This window comes from Cryptomeria japonica, chromosome 1 (assembly GCF_030272615.1).
Source record: "Cryptomeria japonica chromosome 1, Sugi_1.0, whole genome shotgun sequence".
Classification (NCBI taxonomy): domain Eukaryota; kingdom Viridiplantae; phylum Streptophyta; class Pinopsida; order Cupressales; family Cupressaceae; genus Cryptomeria; species Cryptomeria japonica.
The window spans coordinates 684,707,212-684,729,032 of NC_081405.1; the positions used below are offsets into that span (position 1 = coordinate 684,707,212).

Here is a 21,821-nt window from a genome sequence, read left to right on the forward strand (position 1 = left end):
ATCGTTGTTGGAATTCTATTTTTGTTTACATCACAGACCTATAATTCTCACATCGTTGCCACTTAATGTCATAGTCACATGTGTGTATCCCTATTGTTTGAATCAACCACCATTGTCAACATATCATTGCAGTCAACAGCATCAAAGTTCAGTCTATATACCCTCCATTGTCATTTGTACAAAACTGAAAATTTTAAGAAGTGAAAAAATGGAAAATTCATAATCATCGACTACTTGGCAAAGGGAGCCAAACAGTAATATGAGGACAAAAAGTTAAAGGAATTCAATTTTACTAGAATGTTCCCATAAACAATTGTCTTGCAAGTAATTTAAAAAACCACAAATAATAACAGATCAACTAATAACTTTGTGTTGAATGAATGCCTTGATAATTTGACAGCCAACTTGCCAAGGTCTTTTTTCATGTTAGTATATGATATAAAAGATGTCATAGAAGGACCAAATTATCAAAGTCCACAGCCAACCAAAGTTGGTCAATGGGAATCAAAAGTAGATAGCAATAATAACAAGAGGACATCAAAAATTATTAAAATAATATTATATCTATTTTATAATGGTCATCTTAGTTAGCTTTTTAGTTTGTTTAGTGTTTTAAGTTCAACTATTGCTTCTTTTATTAGAACACATAGTTAGCTTTTTAATTTTTAGCTTTTTAGCTTCGTGTTGAAGCTTTAGTTTAATGGTTCATTCTTTTTAGAACACCGTATTTTAATTCCTTTATATACATCGTATATTCGTAATTAATTCATTCAATTGTTTTTCATGGTATCAAAACAGGTCGATATGATTTTTTAGGATTTGGCAATTTTTTTAATAAAAAATTTGTAAGCCTTACCTAGAAATAATTTCCAAAAAAAATTTGTTTGATTTTTTTTAATGAAAAAATTCGAGGTTTGTCTATGCAAATGGCAGATTACGGTCTTTGCGAGTTTTTTGGAGTCACGATTTCTACAAATCATGTTTATTTTAGGCGGTTCGTGTGCAGGTTTTCTAAGTTTTGTGTGTGATTTTCCAGGGCGTAGATTTTTCTACGCGCCAAATTTTCTGCCAAAATCGCGACTTCTAAGTTCACATTTTTTTCATCACAGGGTTTTTCGCGACACGATTTTCGTGATTGTTTTCCATGGCGTTTAAGTTTTTCTACGGTTCGCTCTGGGCGTGTTCATTTTTCTGCTTGCAAAAAGGGTTTTCTATAACTCATTCTTCCGCACGACTACGGTTCTTTCCTGCCTACGCGAGGGTTTGTAGTTTTTATGCCCTCTGTTATGTGACGGATCTATGCAAGCGACTGTTTTTTTTTGTGTGCGCAAGGGTTTTTGGCAGCAGATTTCCGTGGGTTGGTGGAGAAATTCCAAGGCTTGTGAAGGTTTTTTATCCATGGTGCGATCTGCTTTTGATGGGTGATGTCTAATTTTGGTGGCAAAAACATATTTTCAGTATTTTTGTCCATGGTGTTTTTTTATATAATTTTATTTCTCCTAAAAGAAAAATTATTTTGGGTTTTAACATTTTTTTCCAAAAAAAATTGGGAGGTTTTCTGATTTTTCTCCAAAAAAAATCATGGGAGGATTTTGCTTTATTTTTTCCTTAAAATCAAGGTTTTGTCGCGTGATGTCTAGAGTTTTGCCGTGCAATGTTTTAGGGTTTTGTTCGATTTTTTTTCCTCAAAATTCGATTATGGAATTTCACAATTGTTTGTGGGTTTTCACGATTTTTTTCTCAAAAATTGTTAATAGGGTTTATAATTTTTCCTTAAAAATTATCATCTATAATTCGTGAAATTTGCATGGGATTTTGGTTATCTAGGTTTTACCGTTTTTTCTACAAAAATAATGAGTTGTAAATCCATTTTTCAGGGTTCGATGGTTTTTTCCACAAAAGTTGTGCTTTGTTGCAATTTGTTTTGGGTCATGTTGATGTGTTTTTTATGCATATGTGAACACAAAATAAAATACCCAATAGTATCTTATCCTCTCTTGAGCAAAGTTACTCAAATGCTGAAGATTAGCTTAAGGATCACTTGAGATAACTCCAAGGTTCTGGTATGTCAGGTCTTGACATGTGGATAAGCACAGTTGGTCGTTGTGATGTTGTTTCATCAAGGGGCCTTACGCATGAGAAGACTTTATGAAGTGCTTTACGGATGATATGCAATGAAGTTCTTTTCTATTACTACTAGATGTTTATCAAAAAAATACAAAAGATGAAGGTTTGAAAGATACTAAGCTATTCCTAAGAATGGATGGATGAAGGATGATTTAAGTGAAACTCTACTAGTCTTAGCATTGCCATACAAGAACAACTCCACCAAAACTAGTGCAATCTTCTAAGGACAATTGGAGATTTTCAAATCGTTACTAAGCATAGACACCATCACTTGAATGGATATCCATAATTAAGCAACAATTGAACTTGAACGCTTTTAATAATTCCAATTGACCATGCAAGGCGTGCTTACAATGAGCAAGAGGCTAGTGGCATGGATTAGGAGCTTCACAATAAATCAAGTACAACATTCCATCATTCAATCTAAATACTTAAACAAATATCAAAGATTGACTTGAGAGGATGAAAAACCATGCAAGAAGCTTCAAGGATTGGATAGAAACGCCATAACTTCAATGTTTTATTAATCCAATAGCAAAATAACAACAATCTTTCAAGTCCTTCTCTTATCTCTCTTGAACTCTAATGTCTATTGTCTAATCTCTAATATCTCTAATCTCTCTAACTCCTTACAAATAAAATGAGTAGAGTTTATATATCACACCCAAATACAATGAAGGGCCAAGATCAAATAAAGATCAAGGGCCAAGATTGTGCCACCTAAACCCTAATTAGGGTTTGATACAAAAGAAACCCTATCTAGATAAACTTTATCATGAAATCAACCAATGAGAAAATAATATGAGCTGGCACAAAAGTCGAGGAAGCATCCTCCAATGAGAAAATGAGTTGCCAAGTAGGATCATAACAAACTGTCTTCTAGAATCTTGTTTCCTTTCTCCCTTTCCCTTTTGGCATATTCAATGAATTTGGTCGTTATGCCCTCTATCTCAGTCATCGGAACTTCTGGTAAAATCTTCAACTGTTCTTCCATGTGCATGACTTCCTCAAAGGCCTTGACAATAGCACTCTCCCATTCAGGCTCGAGCTCTTGTGTTTTGCTGGCTAATACTACGAGTGAGAACATATCATCCAATTGCCTTCTGGTGATCATTCCATCAATTCCATGAAAGATAACTTTTATTCTTTCCTCCAATTCTCTGGCCTCTATAATCATTCCAAGGTCGATCTTCCTGTCCAAGACGATCTGTGCTACTCCCACTATTTTATCATGAATAAGATGCATATCATCTTGAACTTGATTGCACCCATTTCCAATATCTTCAAAAACGATCTTCTTTGTGTGAAGTAGACTACTCCAATGCAGAAAGTTGGGCATAGACCCTTCCCTTCTTATTTTCTCTCTTGTTAACACTTCTTTGGGTGTTTTCCTTATTACTTGTAGGACTGGGATGATAACATCTCTAGTATGACAAAATGCCTCAAAAGCTTCTATAAGGACATGAGTCCTTCCAAGGACCTTTATGACTCTATCAAGTGTCTTCATTATACCTTTCATGAACTTGCTAACTTTGGTATATGAGTCTTCTATCCATGTATCCATCAGTTGTGTTGAATTCTACCGGATTCTGCTGTCTCAATTGTTCTTGAAATTGTTGGAAGTAGTTTCTCCATGCACTTATCTCTTTCTCTAACCTTTTATTCTTCTCTACTTCCGTTCTAAGCATATCATTAACTGTCTTCAATGAATCATTTGCATCACCTATGGCTTGCTCAGAGGTGAGTGGATCCAAATCAATAGTCTCCATATCATACTCATCTGTTGTGATCTCATCTTCATACTTGTCAACCATTGGAGTAGCTATTTGTAACTTTCGAGAACCTAAATCATCTCTGATCACCTTAGACATCTTTGTAGCTTTTTTTTTTCTCGGTGACCTCTTGAGTCCGACTTAGAAGGCTTCCTAAGTCATATATTGGTTCTTCATCAACTACTATCACTTCTTTGGCTAGCCTTTCCTTAAGACATTCAGGAATAGATGATCTCTCTTCTTCAACTTGTGTTTCTTCAAGCCTTTGTTCATCTCTAGGTGGGGAAGTGGTCTCAACATTGTCTTCTTCTTCATCTTCATCAATCTCTTGAATATAAGGAGTGAGATCCTTCTGTTCTTGTGATAACTTTTTTTTGCCTTTATCATTATGAACTGTAGATTCCATTGATTCATTTATTCCTTGAGTCAATTCTTTATCCATCCTTTGTTCTTCCTGTCTTTCACCCTGATTCAACTCTTTTTCATGCCTAGAGGAAGTACTAGAAGGATGACTGGAATTTGATTTAAGTTTCTTCCTTGATGACTCCTTTTCTCCACGATCATCTTTTCTCTTCGAACCTCTTTAGTGAGATGATTGGGAAGCACTTCGACCCGCGCTTGCATCATCTTCATTGTCTTTCCTTGCTTCTGAGTGGAATGTCATTGTTACGTTTTGCTCTTTCAATTTATGATGTTGAATGTCTATCCATATGCAAGTGTATTCCAAGACATGTTTCATCAACTCCTTCAAATCCATGACTTCCAAGTCAACCCAATTGATCTGGATCTCCTTTCTTTCTTTGACATAGGCTGATTGGAGATATTTGTCGCTATCTTGTACTTGATCAGCAACACTAAACAACTTACACTACCTGATGAAATCGAGAGGTAGCCTGGAATACATCTTTTTCTTCACTTCTACATCATCTTGAATGTTCATCCAACAGTCTTCTAACTGCCAATGATGTCCATACTTCTTTCCCATAATTCCTTTTATATTGTCATATAGATCAAAGTGATCTCTAGGAGAGAATGGTTTGAGTAAACAGAGGGCTAAGTCTACTTCGGCGTTCTCAACTGCTTGAAGAGAAGGACACGCTTCAATAGAGTCTTCAACTGAAATAGGGAAAGAGATACTGGTTCCGTGCTTGTGCCTATATGCCTTGACATATGCCACTAATTGTCTCACCACCTCCAATAGCACTATTATGTCTGTCGGGTAGCATGGCAACATGTAGGGAGGAGGACATCCTTAAACTCTAATGTAGGTGAACTTTGAGAATTGATGAACCATGCACCATACTGTTGAACCAATGCTTGTGCTTTTGGAGAGTCTTTGATGAAGTCCACCTTGAACTGACCTTGTGATGTGCATAGTGAATGCATCATTCACTCTCTTATAGTGTTGTTTAGTAGGATGATGAAGTTGTGTATAACACTCATGCACCTTTATTTCTCCTGGTCCTCATCCGACTATGCCTCTATACACCAGTTTGGGATACTCGTAATTCCTTGCAAGAGAGTATATAACATAGGAACTCATGTAGAATGTCCTCGTGTGCATCAATTTTCTCAGTTGCACATCGATATTGATGCTAATGAGTCTCACACAATTGATTGCGTTCTTGCCATGAATGACAATCTCTATGAAGTAAAACATCCAATCCTCGAAATATGAAGCCTCAGGTGCACCCACCATACAATGAAGTAGAGGGATGAAATCTTTGAATTCATCTTTGAAGCCCACTTTGTGTAATTTGTCGAGCATTCTACTCTTACCACCTCTACTCTTTGATAACCAAAATTTGTCAATGATCCTCAAACAAGCTTCTGGATCATCATCATGGGCCGACTTAACTCCTTCCACACTCATGTAGATCATGTCCTTGGGCTCAAGTAGATGAAATGCTTCACTAATGGTTGTCTCTGAGAGATAAGCAAGTACTCTTCCATCCTTCACCACTATTCTTCTCAAGTGAGAATCATAGTGTTTGGCACATTCGACAATTAAGTCATAGCATTGCACCACAGGAGGGAAGTTAGCTGCATTTATAATCTCGCTATCCATCATCGTCTTCACTGTAGCAGTAGGTTCACTTGTGTACAACGGGCTCCAGAACTCCTTGGTGTCAAATTTCCCGAGATTGGTGTCTCCTATTCTGCTCCAATGAGAGGTGATCTTGGTTTCTAATGTACCGCTCCTCAAGTCTTCCTTGATGAGTTCTTGACGGTTCACAGTTCCACTAGGTTTAGGTGCCGCCATCCCTCACCTGTAAGAGATGTGTAAATTAGGAGAATGGTGAAAGATATGCAAAGTATTAATGTGGTTAAGCCTATTTGCTCATGAGAATGATAGTGAATAACCTATGATATTGATAAGAATCAATCTTCTGAAATTAGATGTTTAATAAGACTGATTCCTAACACCTATCTGCACTTTCTTAATGAATTAAGAAAGTCTAATTTACTAAATTTATCATAGTTTGCGTCTAATCAGATCTGCATTTAGCCTCCTATCAATCAGAATACAATACTTACCTCTGATTTTTTATGTTTAACCTTAAATCTGATCAAAGAGGTGACTGATAACGTCAAGGAGTTCGCTGCTCTTCAGATTAATTTTGCTGCTTGGTGATGAAATTCGCCCCCTAAATCAGTGGATCTGCACCTTCATGATTGAATTCGCTTTCATTCTTTGGTGGGTGTTGCTGTTGGAGGATGAAATTTGCTACTGAATCTGCAAACTCAATGCTTAAATTCGCCCTTGATGCTAATTGAAATCACTATCTTGCTGATGAAATTCGTCCCGCCCCTAAAATTCGCTAATTAGAGAGAAGGATTTGTTTTGATTTGATGTTTGAATGAATGATTCTATCCTTCTTAAATAGGCGCTCATTGAAGAGATACACTCTTTCAAGGGTAAGGCCGACTTGGTAATTAAGTACTTAAATTAAATTTTTCTTTAAAGAGGGCCAACTTACCTTTATTAAAACGTTTTCCTTTTGAATTTTAAATTATGTTCTTTGGCGCCAAAAATTCGTGTTTGATTAGTCTTGAAAGTGCATTCAAACATAAGGCATTTCGCTCTCAATAATGAGCACATGAAGTAGCTTGAAAACACACTTTGGGTTGAACCTTATGCCTTTGTTCATGTCTCTATATACTATAAGACCTCAAAACTCACCTCGAATATGATTTCTCCTTCGACTTGAGGTAATAGGGGTGAAATTCGCTCTAGGAGAGGGGCACTTGAAGTTTCCCTAACTAGCAGTCTCTCACACTCTTCGATTGAACTCATTATGGACTTGACTTCTCATGATATCTAGATGCTACAAACTCACTCATTTCTCTTGCGAGAGGGAGATATTAGACTAGAGACTACGACATGAGCAAAAAAAGGGGGGTCCCCATTTTGATGGGGCGATGTGTGAAATGGTCACAACAGGTCGCACCTAGAGTTGTTGGGGCAAACATTTGCAACTGTGGTATCTTGGAATCTGTTTTTGCGGTTTTCATCCAAATTGTGTTTGTTGCTCATTGGAGGGTTTGCCGATTTTTCCTCAAAATCGTGGTTTCAAGCTTGTGAGGATTACATCAGGTTGGACGGCTTCTAGTACTCTTGGTCATTAACATTCTGCAGATCTTGGGAGGGTCTTCATAGCAGCAGAGTGTTCTTTGCATTACATTTGTGATCAAAAGACCTGCAGTGTCTTCTGTACGGCATCGAGTACGATGACCATTAGGGAGGGTATTAAAATAATATTATATCTATTCTATAATGGTCATCTTAGTTGTCAACTTAGTTAGCTTTTTAGTTTGTTTAGTGTTTTAAGTTCAACTATTGCTTCTTTATTAGAACACATAGTTAGCTTTTTAATTTTTAGCTTTTTAAAGCATTTTAGCTTTTGAGCTTCGTGTTGAAGCTTTAGTTTAACAATTCATTCTTTTTAGAACACCGTCTTGTAATTCCTTTACATACGTTGTATATTCGTAATTAATTCCTTCGATTATTTATTCAATTATTTTTCAAAAATGACATCCAATTTCTAAACAAAACAAGATGCTCCAAGCTAGCGGCTAAAACTACAACAATAATAGGATATAGATCGTGTTTTGTGGATAACATTATTAAAAATCCAACTAAATAAGCTAACATAAAATCTAAAAAGCCTTAGCAGTTGACGGACTTCAGCATTGCAAACATGGCATTTAGTTAATACAAGAAATGTTGACTGCACAGTACATATTGAATAACAATCACAAATTCATATCCTATTATCATACCTTTAAAGCACAACGATCATCACTGTGAAGAAGGCCATTCAACCTAACCTGAATCAAAAGCAAAGACACGTGCTACTTAGACATGCTTAGCCCTTGATAATGATTGAAGATGGAATAAGGTGTATTATTCATTCACCCTGATTTGCTTTTAAAATTTTCAACTTTTAAGGACACTTCACAGACTACCCTAGGATTATAAACATATCTAACCTCTTCTACTTCAAGGTTCTTTAACTGCATGGGAGACAATTCAATGGCAGGCTTAAAGTAATTAATATTATACTTGCAAAAAGCATAGAAATACTTACCAAAGAGCAAGCGTATTCCAAAAATCTAATTCTAAAGGACTCGATAAAATATTTTCCAATGGCAGTGCTTCAGATAGGCTAGCATGTATTTAAAAAGGTTCTTAACTTTAAATCAACATGAATGTCGAGAATTCCTAAATTTAGAAACTTACAATTGAAATCATGTCTGAATGTTGGTGTTGCAACTCTTTCATGACACGCTCCAACACCTAAGGCAATAGGGAATAAATCCAATCAATAAATACCACACTCAGAAAACTATGAACCTTAATACAACTTTAACAACAAATATAGAATTTTACCATTGACTTGCCACAACCCCTTGGACCAAGAAGCAGGACCGAATTATTGCAAGTATTGGTAACAGTATTTGAGAGTAAATACCGCAATTTACTGAGGACCAAGCATAAGCATGTCAAATGGCCAGACGCAATGAAGTTGGCCCCACGCAAAAAAATTGAAAAAATATATTTCAGTTGACGATAAACGAAATTGTATTCATAATCAAAGATAAACGAAATTGTATTCATAATCAAAGATAAACAAAATAATAATTAAAACTGGGAGAGCCAAAAATTATGGAAAACAATATCCAAAATTGGTGGATACACATAATATAACAATGCATATGTCTACATCAATGCCAAAGAAGTAATACCTATAATTTTCTGAAGCATTAGGTAAAAGGAGGTCCAATGAAGAGCTATCACAAAGCCTACGGCGAAAAAGTGTTACAGCATCTTCAATTGATGCTCCGTCAAGGTAGTGGTCCATTTGAAGTCCGAGTGTTATTAAAACAATCTGCTATTACATTTTGTTAGCAAGCTATCAAACATAGAAAACGCTCTAATTTTGACAATAAAGACATGATGACGCTTACAGTATTACATTTACAAATTGCATAATTCCCCCAACAGCAGTTAGACTTAAAGATTCAGATAATATTTCCTATAAAATTTGGTTTTATACTTTCATGTCTTTGAGTAAACTCTAAACATAAAAAACTAGAAATATAGTATTTGATCATTATTCATGTATGAGTCCTGGATGATGTAAACCAAGTTTACATGGTACATTCTTGTTTATAAGCATAAGCCTGATGCTTTAAAAATTGGCTAAAAAGCAGCACAAAGTGTTAGATTTGTTTGAACAAATATATATTAAAAAATGCTTACATGAAAGTAGACACCATATGACCTTTAAGGATTTGTACACTAACAAAAGGTGAATAGGAAAGGGTCGTGATTAGTATGGATTAGTGTATCTCAGTTAGTGGAGACAAAATTTGGCAATGTGACATAAAAGTATTAGGTTAGATTTGTGTTGAGCACCTTGCAAACCTTGTAAACTTTCTAACTCACACATGGATAGCTTAAGTTAGGCACACTTCTCTAGATAGTTATTGAAATTATCCAGTAATTTAATTCCTAATTTTCTCAAAGTTATGTTTTCTTTAACTTGCAGCTCAAGTTTGCTTTTAAAGCATGTTATTCTTGGGAAGTGGCTTTGCATGTTAAAGATCTCCTAATAGCACAGGCTTGATTCTTATGGAATTGTTATATTCTTGCTATGAATACAGTCTAAATAGTGCTATTGTTTGCTATGCTTTATATCTTAAGGGCTTCCGAGATTAAATTCTATATTATTTGTTATTTATTTGTTGAATTGGTTTTAGATTTTGTAACTCGGTAGTAACTTTTCTATGAAGATTAAGTGGGATTGTGTTTATCATTGGCTTTAAAAGGATCGTGTTATTAGACCCAACATAGTCATAAGTTTTTACAATAAAGTGTTTCGTCAAGTTGAGTGCACAAAGCAGCTTGGTGCAAGTGCAGACCCAGTGTAAATGATCTACAACATCCTTAGACTAAGCCAATTCCACTTATTTGTGACAATCAAAAAGTCTTCAAGTTAGTAACTACTTACTTTATCATGCTTTTACCAATCATATTAAGATTCATTGTCACTACATTAAGCAATTGTTTGATATTGATGATATTTCAAGTAATGTCCCCTTTTATAGCCTTGCACCATCTTTGGAAGCTCCAACTTTCTTGGAGAGTGCCATCCTTGTAACGTCCCCATTTTCATGAGGATCAGTCCACAGAGGAGTTTGGCCTATTATTTGATCCTCATAGGCCAAGGAGTTGATAAAGGAGTCGTCTTGGCAGCTACTTATGGCTTCACATTTTAATTTTATAGGATTTTTCGTGAGATAATGAATTCTCACGTATGATGTCACATGTGTTGCACTTTATATTCATAATGATATTTTAATTATCTAAAGTGCAAATTAAATAATAAAGTCACTTAAATAATATTATTATTATTTAAGGGGAATCTTCTAGAAGTTCAATTAAATATTATTTTATTTTAAAAGAATCTTCTAGAAGGAGGCCGACCTATGTGAGGAAAAGAATAAATAGAGGAGGCAGCCTCATTGTTGAGCAGCCAGGAGTTGATATTTGTATTGATTGGCTTTTGTAGAGCCAAGGGATTTCTGCAGATCTTTTGTCTTTGGGAACGAAAAACTCCCATTGATAACATAACTGAGGGAGTGAAAAATCTCTTAAAGGATTGCATTTGAGGAGGTGATACTTCAGTCATCTCAATTGTACTTAAATTGTGGCCAAAGGCCAACTCTGCTTGAGTAATTGGAGACATTTTGGTATGGAAGGATTTCATCGATAGTGCTTCATTGGTGGTCAAGGGCCAATTTATGAGAAGGTTCGAATTGGAGAGTACCGGAGGTATTATTTTGGAGTATAAGAAGTCACAACCATTCGCTGATAGCAACTATCAATTCTGAGTCCCAGATCAGTCATCTTCAGATTTCGTAGCTGCTGGAGTGGTACTGCCATTTTTGCTCATAACACCTCCTTGGGTTGCGATTTCCACTCCTTGACTGGAGCGCTCAATTTGGGAGGGGTCTACGATGACTTTCAATTCTTAGAAGGGAGCATTCAGCTTGGTATCAATTATTTACAGTCTGCAGTATTCCATAACAAGGGTGGCATTGGGAGACATTCGATTTGGCAACAAGGAGGTCACATTTTGATGGCTATTGCTTGTTTCTTCAAGACCAGCATTAGGCGACTTCTCCTACCAGGTTCTTTCATGAATTTGTAATCCATGGATCATATATACAAATTGCTGTTCTAGGTGTCATAAATCAGAATTTATCCTTGAATACAAGACATGAATTAAGCTATGTTACCCCGAGTTTCCGGGACGGGGACGACAGGGGACGGCAGGACGCATTTCCAGGATGGCAATTTTTTTACCAAATTTGGGGACGGCGGGGGGATGGCAAAGGGGACGGCTATATAAAATATAGGGAAAATTTAAAATATATAGGAAAATTCTAAATATTGGGGACGTCTCAGCCGTCCCCAGGACATACGGGCGTCCCCCACAGCTAGGGCAGATGTACCCTCTAAATTATTGGCAATTTGGGGACGGGGGGAAACATCCCCTGGCCGTCCCCGAAATGTCCCCGGGACTGGCACGGGAGTTTTCAGGCCGGGGACACGTCCCGGATTACATAGATTTTCCTTAATTCATCATATCGTATTATTATTCTTTCTGCTAATAAATTTAGATACGAATTCCTTATTATTAGATTAATTTCTGCTGTTAATGTTAATAGTTAATCATTTATATTATTTATTGCTATTAGCTTTTTATTGTTCAAGGCATTGTATATATTCTTTAAATTATATTTCAGATATTATACTATTCAGCAGAATGTTACAGAATGAAATAATGATAATGCAACAGTAAATGCCCAAAATACCGTTGGCAGCCTGATACAATTTGCTGACTCCCCTTGACTCAGCCTTTTTGTCTTTTTCTTTTCCTTCGATGCCTTCTCCCCACAAGGAATGCTGTCTTATAAACTTTTCCATTGGTCTTGTGTGCAACGACGTGGCTTTTGGTCAACACCCCTTTCTTTGCACCCCTTCCGTACATCGTAATTTTAATAAGCTGTTGCTAAGAATAATGGAATCGTGCCCTTTCAACAGCACTTCAATACTTGGGATTAATTTATTATATTATTTAATATTAATTATTATTGATTGTAAATTAATATTAAAAATTAAACATTATTTAATAAATATTAAATAAAACATTAATTTAATAATTTATTATTGATTGTAAATTAATATTAAATATTAAACATTGTTTATAAATTAATATTTAGATACTGATTATATAAGAATATAAAATATAAATTGGCTATATAAGAAATTAATAAGATGAAAAATAAGACAATTGATTATATATTAATATTTATGTAGGGATATTACATAATGCCCCTTGTCTTTCACATTATGAAAAATGCCACGGTTGAGATAGAGTCAAAAACAAATTCAAAAGCCATTGAAGGTGCATTTTTTGGTGGGACAATTAATCTTCTGGCAAATACAACTTTTGCTCACGAGTGACCCAAGGTACTCTTAGGAATGCTAAGAACTTTATCAATCCTTGTTCAAAATAAGTATTGAATGACTTTTCAAGCAAGTAACAGATAAGTCATTAATGCTTATTAAAAACAATAACCAATAAAAGCCTTTAACACTTAACAGAGTATAGAGATGCTATCATGCAAGACAAGAATACCTTAGAAGTAATAGCATCTGCAAGAACTTCATAGTCATCAAGTATCAAACACCATAATGCTGCTCAAAAAACAGTAAGAACACATAACCATAGAGCACCGGAATGATTAATACAGTCATAAGTAAATGCCAAGGATGCTCAAAGTAAATACCAATATCCTTGACATCAATGCCAAACTAATGTCAAAGGGGCAACAGGTACAGCCTCATCATGGACAATACCTTCAACTGCACATTATACCTTGAAAGAATTGTACGGCTGGCTTGTTTTTAAACCCACATTAGTGATAACAGCAAGGAAAGAGGGTTCACTCGCAATGGTGTTAGGAAAGATACAACCAAAAAAATGTACAGCCTGCCATGTAATGTACGACCAGCTAGGGGCCACTCCTCAATCGCCCTCACCAAAAAAACTCCTTAACAAGACTCTGCAAGATCATCAATCAAACCCAACATATATTTGCAACTAGAAAATATCAAATACCTTCATCATGAAATCCAAAATTGAAAACTCTGCTTGAAGACCAAATAGTGATTCCTGAATAAAATCAGACCCAATCTAGCTAGGGATTATCTTTCAAATCTGAAATCAGAAATTCAATGAGGGTTTTTGTCGTCAAAGATCTTGGAAAAAACCGTAGGATCAATCTAGCACCATAACAATATATAATCTTCAGCATGTGAGCAAATGAGACCCCAAACCTCCTTTTATAGCTTTGGAGGGAAAAAACAATTTGAAACAATAAAAAATAATTTAGTTTTGACCCTTTTTTATTATAAAAGGATTTTTCACATGAGAGTCCCCCTCACTTTTCCCTAGTGTTTGCTTTTGAGGGAAAAATAAATGCTTTATTAAAATATAACACTTATGTAAATAATTGAACATTAAACATTAGAAACTTAATATTACATTTTAAATACTCCACTCGAGTTTTAGAAAGTATAGCCAAGGTATCAGAAACCAATTCTGATCATGTCAAGATGTAATTGAAGCAGTGGGATGATGATTGGTTGCAACTTGACGAATTATTAAAAATAGATGTGCTCTCCAAAAGTTTGGAGAACACCCTAGGAATTCGAAAACACTTCTAAAAGCATCATTGCAATTTATAACGCTATTTGAGCTCAATACCACAAATAGAAACCTTGAAATACTGAACCTGCATCCTCCAAGAAGTTTGTAGTTCTCCCAACACATGTAGAAGCTTACGGGAAAACTAAGAAATTGGTGAAAAGCTCACAAAATAATATTGCTAAAAATGGGGGCATTACAGGCTTTCCAAATTTGTGAGTCTTGATTAAAGAGGTTGCAGTTCCTACTATTGAGCTAGTTTCTCCTTTGGTAAGAGTTTTAGATAGCAAGAAAGTTGTAATCGGTTGGTCACCATTCTAATCTTGGGGTCTCCAGTTTCCTAAGTTAGCCTTTCTCCTTGTAGGAACCCTTGCTGGTTCTGACTTAAGTTTCCAGCTTTAGACACTTAGGAATTTTGTCAAACAGTTGTCGTGCAACCTCTATGTACGCTGATCTGAGTTTTCAGTCTAATTTGTTTGCTTAAATGGGCATCAAATATGATTTGAATGCTTGCAAAATAACTCTACAATGACTAAGCAGAGAACAAGAGGCAAATGCAACTACTTTGGTTCATTTCAAATGCATATATAAGAAATTTTAAATGTAAATGTGCACCTACAGCCAAACTATCATTTACACAAACACTTGGCATGCAAACCACTATCACCTTGAATAGGGGCATATTATCAAATAATTGGCCTGCAACTAACAAATAAACTAACAGCTGCAAATGCACTAGGTATTCCTTCAATTATTCAATAGCTGTTATAATACATCATACCAGTATATTGGCTGGCCATGATAAATTATGATGTTGATTGACAGATTGCTGTTGCTGGGGTGTACGGCCAGCATAGAGGTATGTGCCAATGCCCTTGTTTGCAGTCAAAATGCTCTCCAATGATGCATTTGATCTGTTCTAACCCTCACACCCACTAGCATTGAATTTCAGAATTTTCCTGTGCCTTTATACATAAAATCGCACCACCTCTAGGGTTGTGCCTTCTAGCAACAAGGTCTGATTTCTGGGTTGTACGCTGCCTTGAATTGTTCCCAATAACTTCAAATATGCTGCTCACAATACTGCTGTTAATTGACCCCAAATCTGATAAAAAACTCAGTAAATTTTATTCCCAATCTGCACAGTTAGAACTTCTGAATGAAGCTCTCTTCAATGCCACAATTCGGTAGATATCTCACTACCTCAAAGCAGCTGCACACTGAAGATTTGCACGTTCTCCAATGGCTGAAAGTCTGAAACCCTTGGCTTCTTCCTCTCCAAACAAATTCATCAATCTTCAATTCATAATAATCCATGATTCGAACTCTTTTAAAGCAATATATATATTTCTCCACAAAAGGGTTCGATTTTCTCCGTAAATGCCTTTAATTATATTTAATGATATCAAATGATATAACATCTTAATTAATCATTAAATGTATGCCTTGGTAAGTGTGCAATAATTAATTAATTAATGGCCCCCTTTTTAATGATGCCATGACCCTCAATAATAAAGTTAAGTTATAACTTTATTATAACACTTTTAGTTATTTAATTATAATAAGGGTCATTAAAATATTAATATCTCCATTAATACTCAACATCTCGCATAGCCGTCTGAAATGGGAGTCATCACTGCAATTCCCCATGTGACCAACTGCTCAGCTATAAATAGTAAGGGGTCCATCTCAATGATGTCAGACTTACTATAAATAGTAAGTGTGGCAAATGAAGTCCAAATGAAGCCAAACGAAAACCAGATCGAAACGCACTGAACACTGGAGAAGATACAACCCTCAGAGGACCCTCTATCCAGCACATTAGCCTACGAGGGTCAGGATAATAGGCTAATCTCACAAAATCCAAGTCTGCTAAAATGGGGACATTACACTCCTCCTTTAATTGAAGAGGTTGAGCCACATTTTTTCTGGTTAGGAGTTTTGGAAATCAAAAAAGGTGATCAATTGGCCATTGGTTAATCTGAGGGTCAATCTTGATTGAACCCATATTTGCTCAATGGATACAATCTGCTCATGGTAATTGCAAGGATAAAAAAGAGATTTCAAAGACTAAGAGTGGATCATTTTTATGAAAATGATCATCTATATTGATGGTATGAAAGACTTTAAATTTGAGCATTAAATAAAGGACCACAAATAAACTGGCCGATATTGTCACTGCACGCTTCAAGGTGGTTAGTTAGGCCCCATTTCCTTTCCTCCATAGATAGAATTTACTAGATATAGTCTTCTCTTAGAATTTGGGAGGAAGATCCAAATTAGAGATCAATAAAGAAACAGAAATGATATGGATTCGTGTAAACTTCAAGTTTTAAAACTAGTCTTTTCCGTGGAATGAAAAGGTTGGAAGTTTCATTGTTGATTCTGAAAGCATATTATTCTTTGGTTGAATAAAGGTTGCAAACAGGTCAATTAAAAGGTACTGCAGTAGGTAAACTTAGCACATATAATATTTATAACTATAAGCCTTCCTTAAAATGAGGTGCTTCAATTTGCATGAGTACGGCTGCGTATCATCTCTCAAAAATAACATAAATCAGCATTCAGCTCCTAATAATCATTAACAATAAAATAAGGTATGGCCACAAATAAACATTGAAAGATTTCATACTTAAATCTTCATTAAATAAATATTCAGAAATCAATTTCATCAGAGGCTGAAAGCTTCTTCAATCCACAATCTAGAATCTCCACACACTCACACCAACTTGCAAATGTATATTGAAAATCCCACACAACCAAAGAATTGAAATTGGAAGAACTTTGCATTTGTTTAGCAAAATGATAATTTTTGGATGGAAATTATTCAAATTAGTAGGGTTTTTGTTCTCAAAAACATTCCTTGCCAAAGGGTTTTCGTCCTAGGGTAGAAAAGATGAACAATGTTTCAATCTCAAAAGAAATGTGTTTGACAATGTGGATTGGTGACTCTCTCCATTCAACTCCTTATATAGGCTTTTTGAGGGATAATAATAATAATTTTTTCTTGCTTCTTTTCCCTCCAAACTTTATTTTTGAACAAGTGGTTTGAAGAACCTTCATAAATTACATTACTTTTTGGACTCCAATCCTAGCATCACTTTTGGTTCCTTTTTTAAAAACAAATTTTCTAATATATAAATTTTATTTGCCTTTTTAGAAATATAACAAAAGTTATTCTATTGACAACTCAAGTAAAATTATTAAATCGTTTCCCTTGGATGGTCCTATTAGCCCATGGGCAATAAAATAGTAGGCTAGGGGTTTTCATTGGACTTATGCTTGAGAAGAGAACATGAAATTGTGCTTCAAAGGCCCCAATGGTAAATTGGAGGCGATCCTGAAGATGACTTCACCAAATTAGATGAGTTATCTTGGAGGACAAGCAAACCAATTGATAACTTTGCAATAAGGCATATTCACTATGTTCTTTCTTTGCACCTATTGTCATGAAGGTTGCTTATGTAGATAGTTGTTGTCATTCCTACACATTTAAGGAGCCTTAATGTAATCAAATGACTAAACCTCCGAATCCTTTTTGTTAATCATTAAGGGAGTATTAGAATATAACATTGATGTAATAAAGTGTATTCACACTTGTATGTATTTAGGTGGTTAGGTGCAGGTTATTAATAAGGTTGTTGTAGCTCTTCAATGAGCATGTTGTAATGTCATTTAATGAGGTAGATGTAACACTAAATGTGATAGTTATAATAGTGAATTTCTATAGCTATATGATGTTGTAATTGCTCCTTGAGACACAAGCCATTTTAAGCCATTTTTTCTCATCTCATTTCTTTGCTTATGCCAACAATAAGTTGGTCAACAAGTGTGACTTTGTATTACAGCTACCTTATGCATTATGAATGCTTTTACCTTTTTTGATACAAGAGGCCTAACTTGCGGAGGCCATAACTTTTGATTGGGGAAGTCAAGTGAGCCCCTCTTTTTTTAAATTCAAGATCTCAAAAAGATCCATGTTGCCATTACTTGCTTACTTTGGTTGGGGCTTGTTTTGACATTTTTTTGGGCCAAAATCACCTCTAGAGCCTTGAAGATAGTATTTGTGATCTATAGCTTGAAAATTGCATATTTTTGGGGTTTCTTAATACTATGATGCAAGGGTGAAGAGCATTGAAGATAGTATTTGTGATCTATAGCTCGAAAATTGCACATTTTTGGGGGTTCTTAATACTATGATGCGAGGTTGAAACAACTTTCCTAACATTGATCTTCTTTTGGAAAATAGTTTCAATTTTTTGATGAGTCTACTTTGAATGGTAGTGTGAGTGGAGGCATCTATTGGAAATTTGTTGCAGCTAGAAGAAGTAGCAAAGGGGTTGAAATTTTACAGTGCTAATTCCAGAGAGTTTTGAGTGAATCTCATTTCTAGAGGCACTTTAAAGAATTATCTTGATGATGATTATTTCGTTGACGAGTCAAAAAGTTGTGTTTGTTTTTTGGCTTCTTACATATTACATTGTTGCTTTAATTGATTATTGACAAGAAATCAAAATTATATCAGGACATATTTCACTTTCATATCTTATCTTGATGAATAACAACATTCAATACATTGTTCATAAAAGTGAACATTTATGTGATTATGAATCATCTTGGCTATGAGTTGGGATTCCATGGTTCCACTATTGAAGTAGGAGAGCTTTAGGGCATCAAATAGAATCACCCTAGGGATGGTCGCATTGACAAGTGCATCGATGTTGGGGAGGTTCTAGGTGGAGGTTTTGAAAGTAATCTAGCAAAGCCAATGTTGTGGTGGCACACAAAGATGTTGCTTGATTGTAGCACATCTTGAGATATTGATTGTACTTGCATTGAAATTTTGACTATGGCGAAGAAGATATTATAGTTATTGTGTAGATGTTATTAAGACAAGAGAAGAATTTTCGTAGTTGGGAGTGGTGGTGCCAATAATTACATGTGTAGAAATTGAATAGTAGAGGGATTGGTTGAGAAATTCATTGCTAACACCATGCATTGGCACTTTCTATTCAATACAGATCGATTGTATAGATTCATTGTAAACACAATTTCTTAATGAAAGGGTGCTATTTAGATTATCTAGGTGGCTATCTTGAATATATACACCTATGTCTTCATATTCTTGACAACACCATGTTGAACAAAGAAGATCATAAAAAAAGCTTAAAAATTAATGCATTGAGTTTGGGAAATTGGATGACAATGACACACACCTCAAGAAGTGTGGCTTGTATTAATTGTTGAGTGGGGAAGCTACAAGTTGGTCATAACTTAATCCTATGTTACTTTTTAGACATATGTAGTGTTATTACATTGTTATCCTAGCAACAAATGCCTATGTCTAATCTATAGAGGATTTGGTTTTTGTACTTCATTTCATGTTTTTGGAACAAGGATGGTTTCTTGAATGCTGAAAAATGTATTAGATGGTGCATAACATCAAAATGTAGGTTTTGGTAGGAAAGAAGATTTGGAATTGAATATTTAGCTAATTGTCAATTATAGCATTTAATGAAAGCATAATTGCCTCGATGAATTTGTTTTTATTGTGGTGAAAGCACAATCACCTCTTTGCCAAAAGTAGTGAAAATGTCATGCTTGGCTTTGTGTGTCTAGTGACATTCCAGCTCTCAAATTTTCCTCTTTTTGGCATTATTCTCTAGTCTCTTGGCTCCCCAATGCATTGTAAATCTGTCTTCAGTCACCATGTGACATGTTTTAGTTATTATTAGCTGCTTATATTTATTGTCGAGGATTGTAATTGGAGATTCTAGTCAGATTCTTCGAGCGTTTTGGGGTTGTCATAGTAGTATAGGCTAGGGAAGATATTCAAGGGTTCTTGGAGGTTGTTTGATGGTGTGGATAGAGATTTATGAGTTCTGTCTAGCTAGCTTAAGGGATGAAACTCTTTTTAATGCCATTTAAAAATTATCAAGTGAGATTGTGCTCACATCTCATTTGAAGTTTGCAGCTGAAGTGGGTTTCTCTAGGGTAAACTTGCCTTCTTGATTCGATCTTGCCCTCTTTTAGCAAGGATATATCCATTGTTCATTAAATGTTTAACCGTTTGCAATCATGTATGCTCTCAATTAGCAAAGATATATCCATTGTCGATGAACTATTGGAGGAAAATCCAATATTTACAAAGTGTATTTTAACATTATGTCTAACATAATATTATATCTAATGCTCCTCCCTAATCACTAAACTAGCGACAACTCTAATTTTGTCATGAAACTTGACAAAGAGAATAGTACTAAGACATTTAATAATTAGATCAATAGATTGTACTTGAGAAATGTAGTGATTGAGAGAACTGTAGTATTGGTGATTGTTGCACATAACAGTTAATCCATGATAAAAATATGCATTGATGAAAAAAACTAAAGAGTTTATTTATATTCTCAAAAGCTGCAAATATCCTTAATTTTTTATTGCTGACCTCAATAGGAGCTGATTGACAAGCCCGATTAGCAGCCAACCCAACTTTGACCCCTCCTTGAAGAAGTATGGCACCCCATAAGAAGGTATCGTAGGCTACAGAGAGGCGCACCTGTCTTTGTAAATGTTATGGCTGCAAGGGGGGCTGCAAGTACTTGTATGCATGCTGCACTAGGTTTTATTAACCTCCAAATAAGCCGTGTTGAAAGTTTCAAAGGATTTTAAGCCTCCAAATTAAAGCTTCTAACCTTTTCTGTAGACTTTGGAATGGTACATCCCCTTGATGATACGGTCTGGTAAATTCCAAGAACCAATAAAATATATAATTTTTACTTCAACATTCCATTGGGCACTTAAATTTGTGTTCTTTTCACCAGGAAACACAACACATCAAATTCGGATGTATATTCACGTGCACACACCACACTTACAAATATATATGTTTGGCTGCAAAACTTGTATAAATTTGTAATTGTAAACTTGAGAAACTCTGTATAGATAAATCGATTTGCTCCAAACCCTTATTCTATAAATAAATATTTAGCTCAAATGTGAGCTCTATTTGAATATATCTTTGAATCTTTTTGTACAAATTGTGACTCGGAATGAACCACACAATATTGGCTAGGAAGGACTCTTTCACCATTGAAACCAAATTGTAATGCCCCCTTTTTAGGAGTGACAATTTAGAAGAGATTATTAGCCTATTTTATTCTCGTGGGCTAATTAGATTGATGCAAATCTAATTAAATTATTAATTTATTCCCTTGCATCAATTTAATTAGTCTACGAGAATAAAATAGGCTAATAATCTCTTGTAGGTGATCATTTGAAGAAAGGGGACATTATACAAATTTACCTTAAGGTTTCATCTAAGGTGGAAGAGATGAAGAACGTTCAACCTCGCAAAGAAAATAGAGTTTCATATCATTTTCAAAATGAATTTCTTCTTCAATTTCACTTTTTTAAACATTCTCCGAACTTTCTAGAAATTATAATTTTAAATTACTTTTTTAATAGTAAAACCTTATACTCTAGATAATTGACTAATTATTTACTTTTTGAGCACTCTAGTCTCTCAAAATTTATCTTTATAAATAATTAAATATAAGTTGTTTTTTAATTCACCTTTGGACAACTAAAATATTAATTATTTTTCTGCATAGCCATCCAAAGTTGCAGAAAATACAAA

At 35.1% G+C, this 21,821-nt stretch overlaps 1 protein-coding gene across 3 annotated transcripts in view; it reads right to left on the bottom strand.

Annotated features, from left to right (window-relative positions):
• The window catches only part of LOC131048855 (origin of replication complex subunit 4), a 252,659-nt gene extending 231,380 nt beyond the window's left edge, over positions 1-21,279 (bottom strand). For 2 of the 3 annotated variants that reach the window (XM_057982931.2, XM_057982930.2), the window contains exons 1-5: positions 20,631-21,279; positions 9,150-9,292; positions 8,794-8,884; positions 8,644-8,700; positions 8,184-8,231 (exon numbers count right to left, since the gene is read on the bottom strand). In XM_057982931.2, coding sequence (XP_057838914.2) covers positions 8,184-8,231; positions 8,644-8,700; positions 8,794-8,884; positions 9,150-9,265 — 312 coding nt within the window. In that variant the 5' untranslated portion in view covers positions 9,266-9,292; positions 20,631-21,279. The remainder of the gene's footprint in view (positions 1-8,183; positions 8,232-8,643; positions 8,701-8,793; positions 8,885-9,149; positions 9,293-20,630) is intronic. The other variant, XM_057982932.2, reaches the window with a different exon arrangement.
• Between the last annotated feature and the right edge of the window lie 542 nt (positions 21,280-21,821).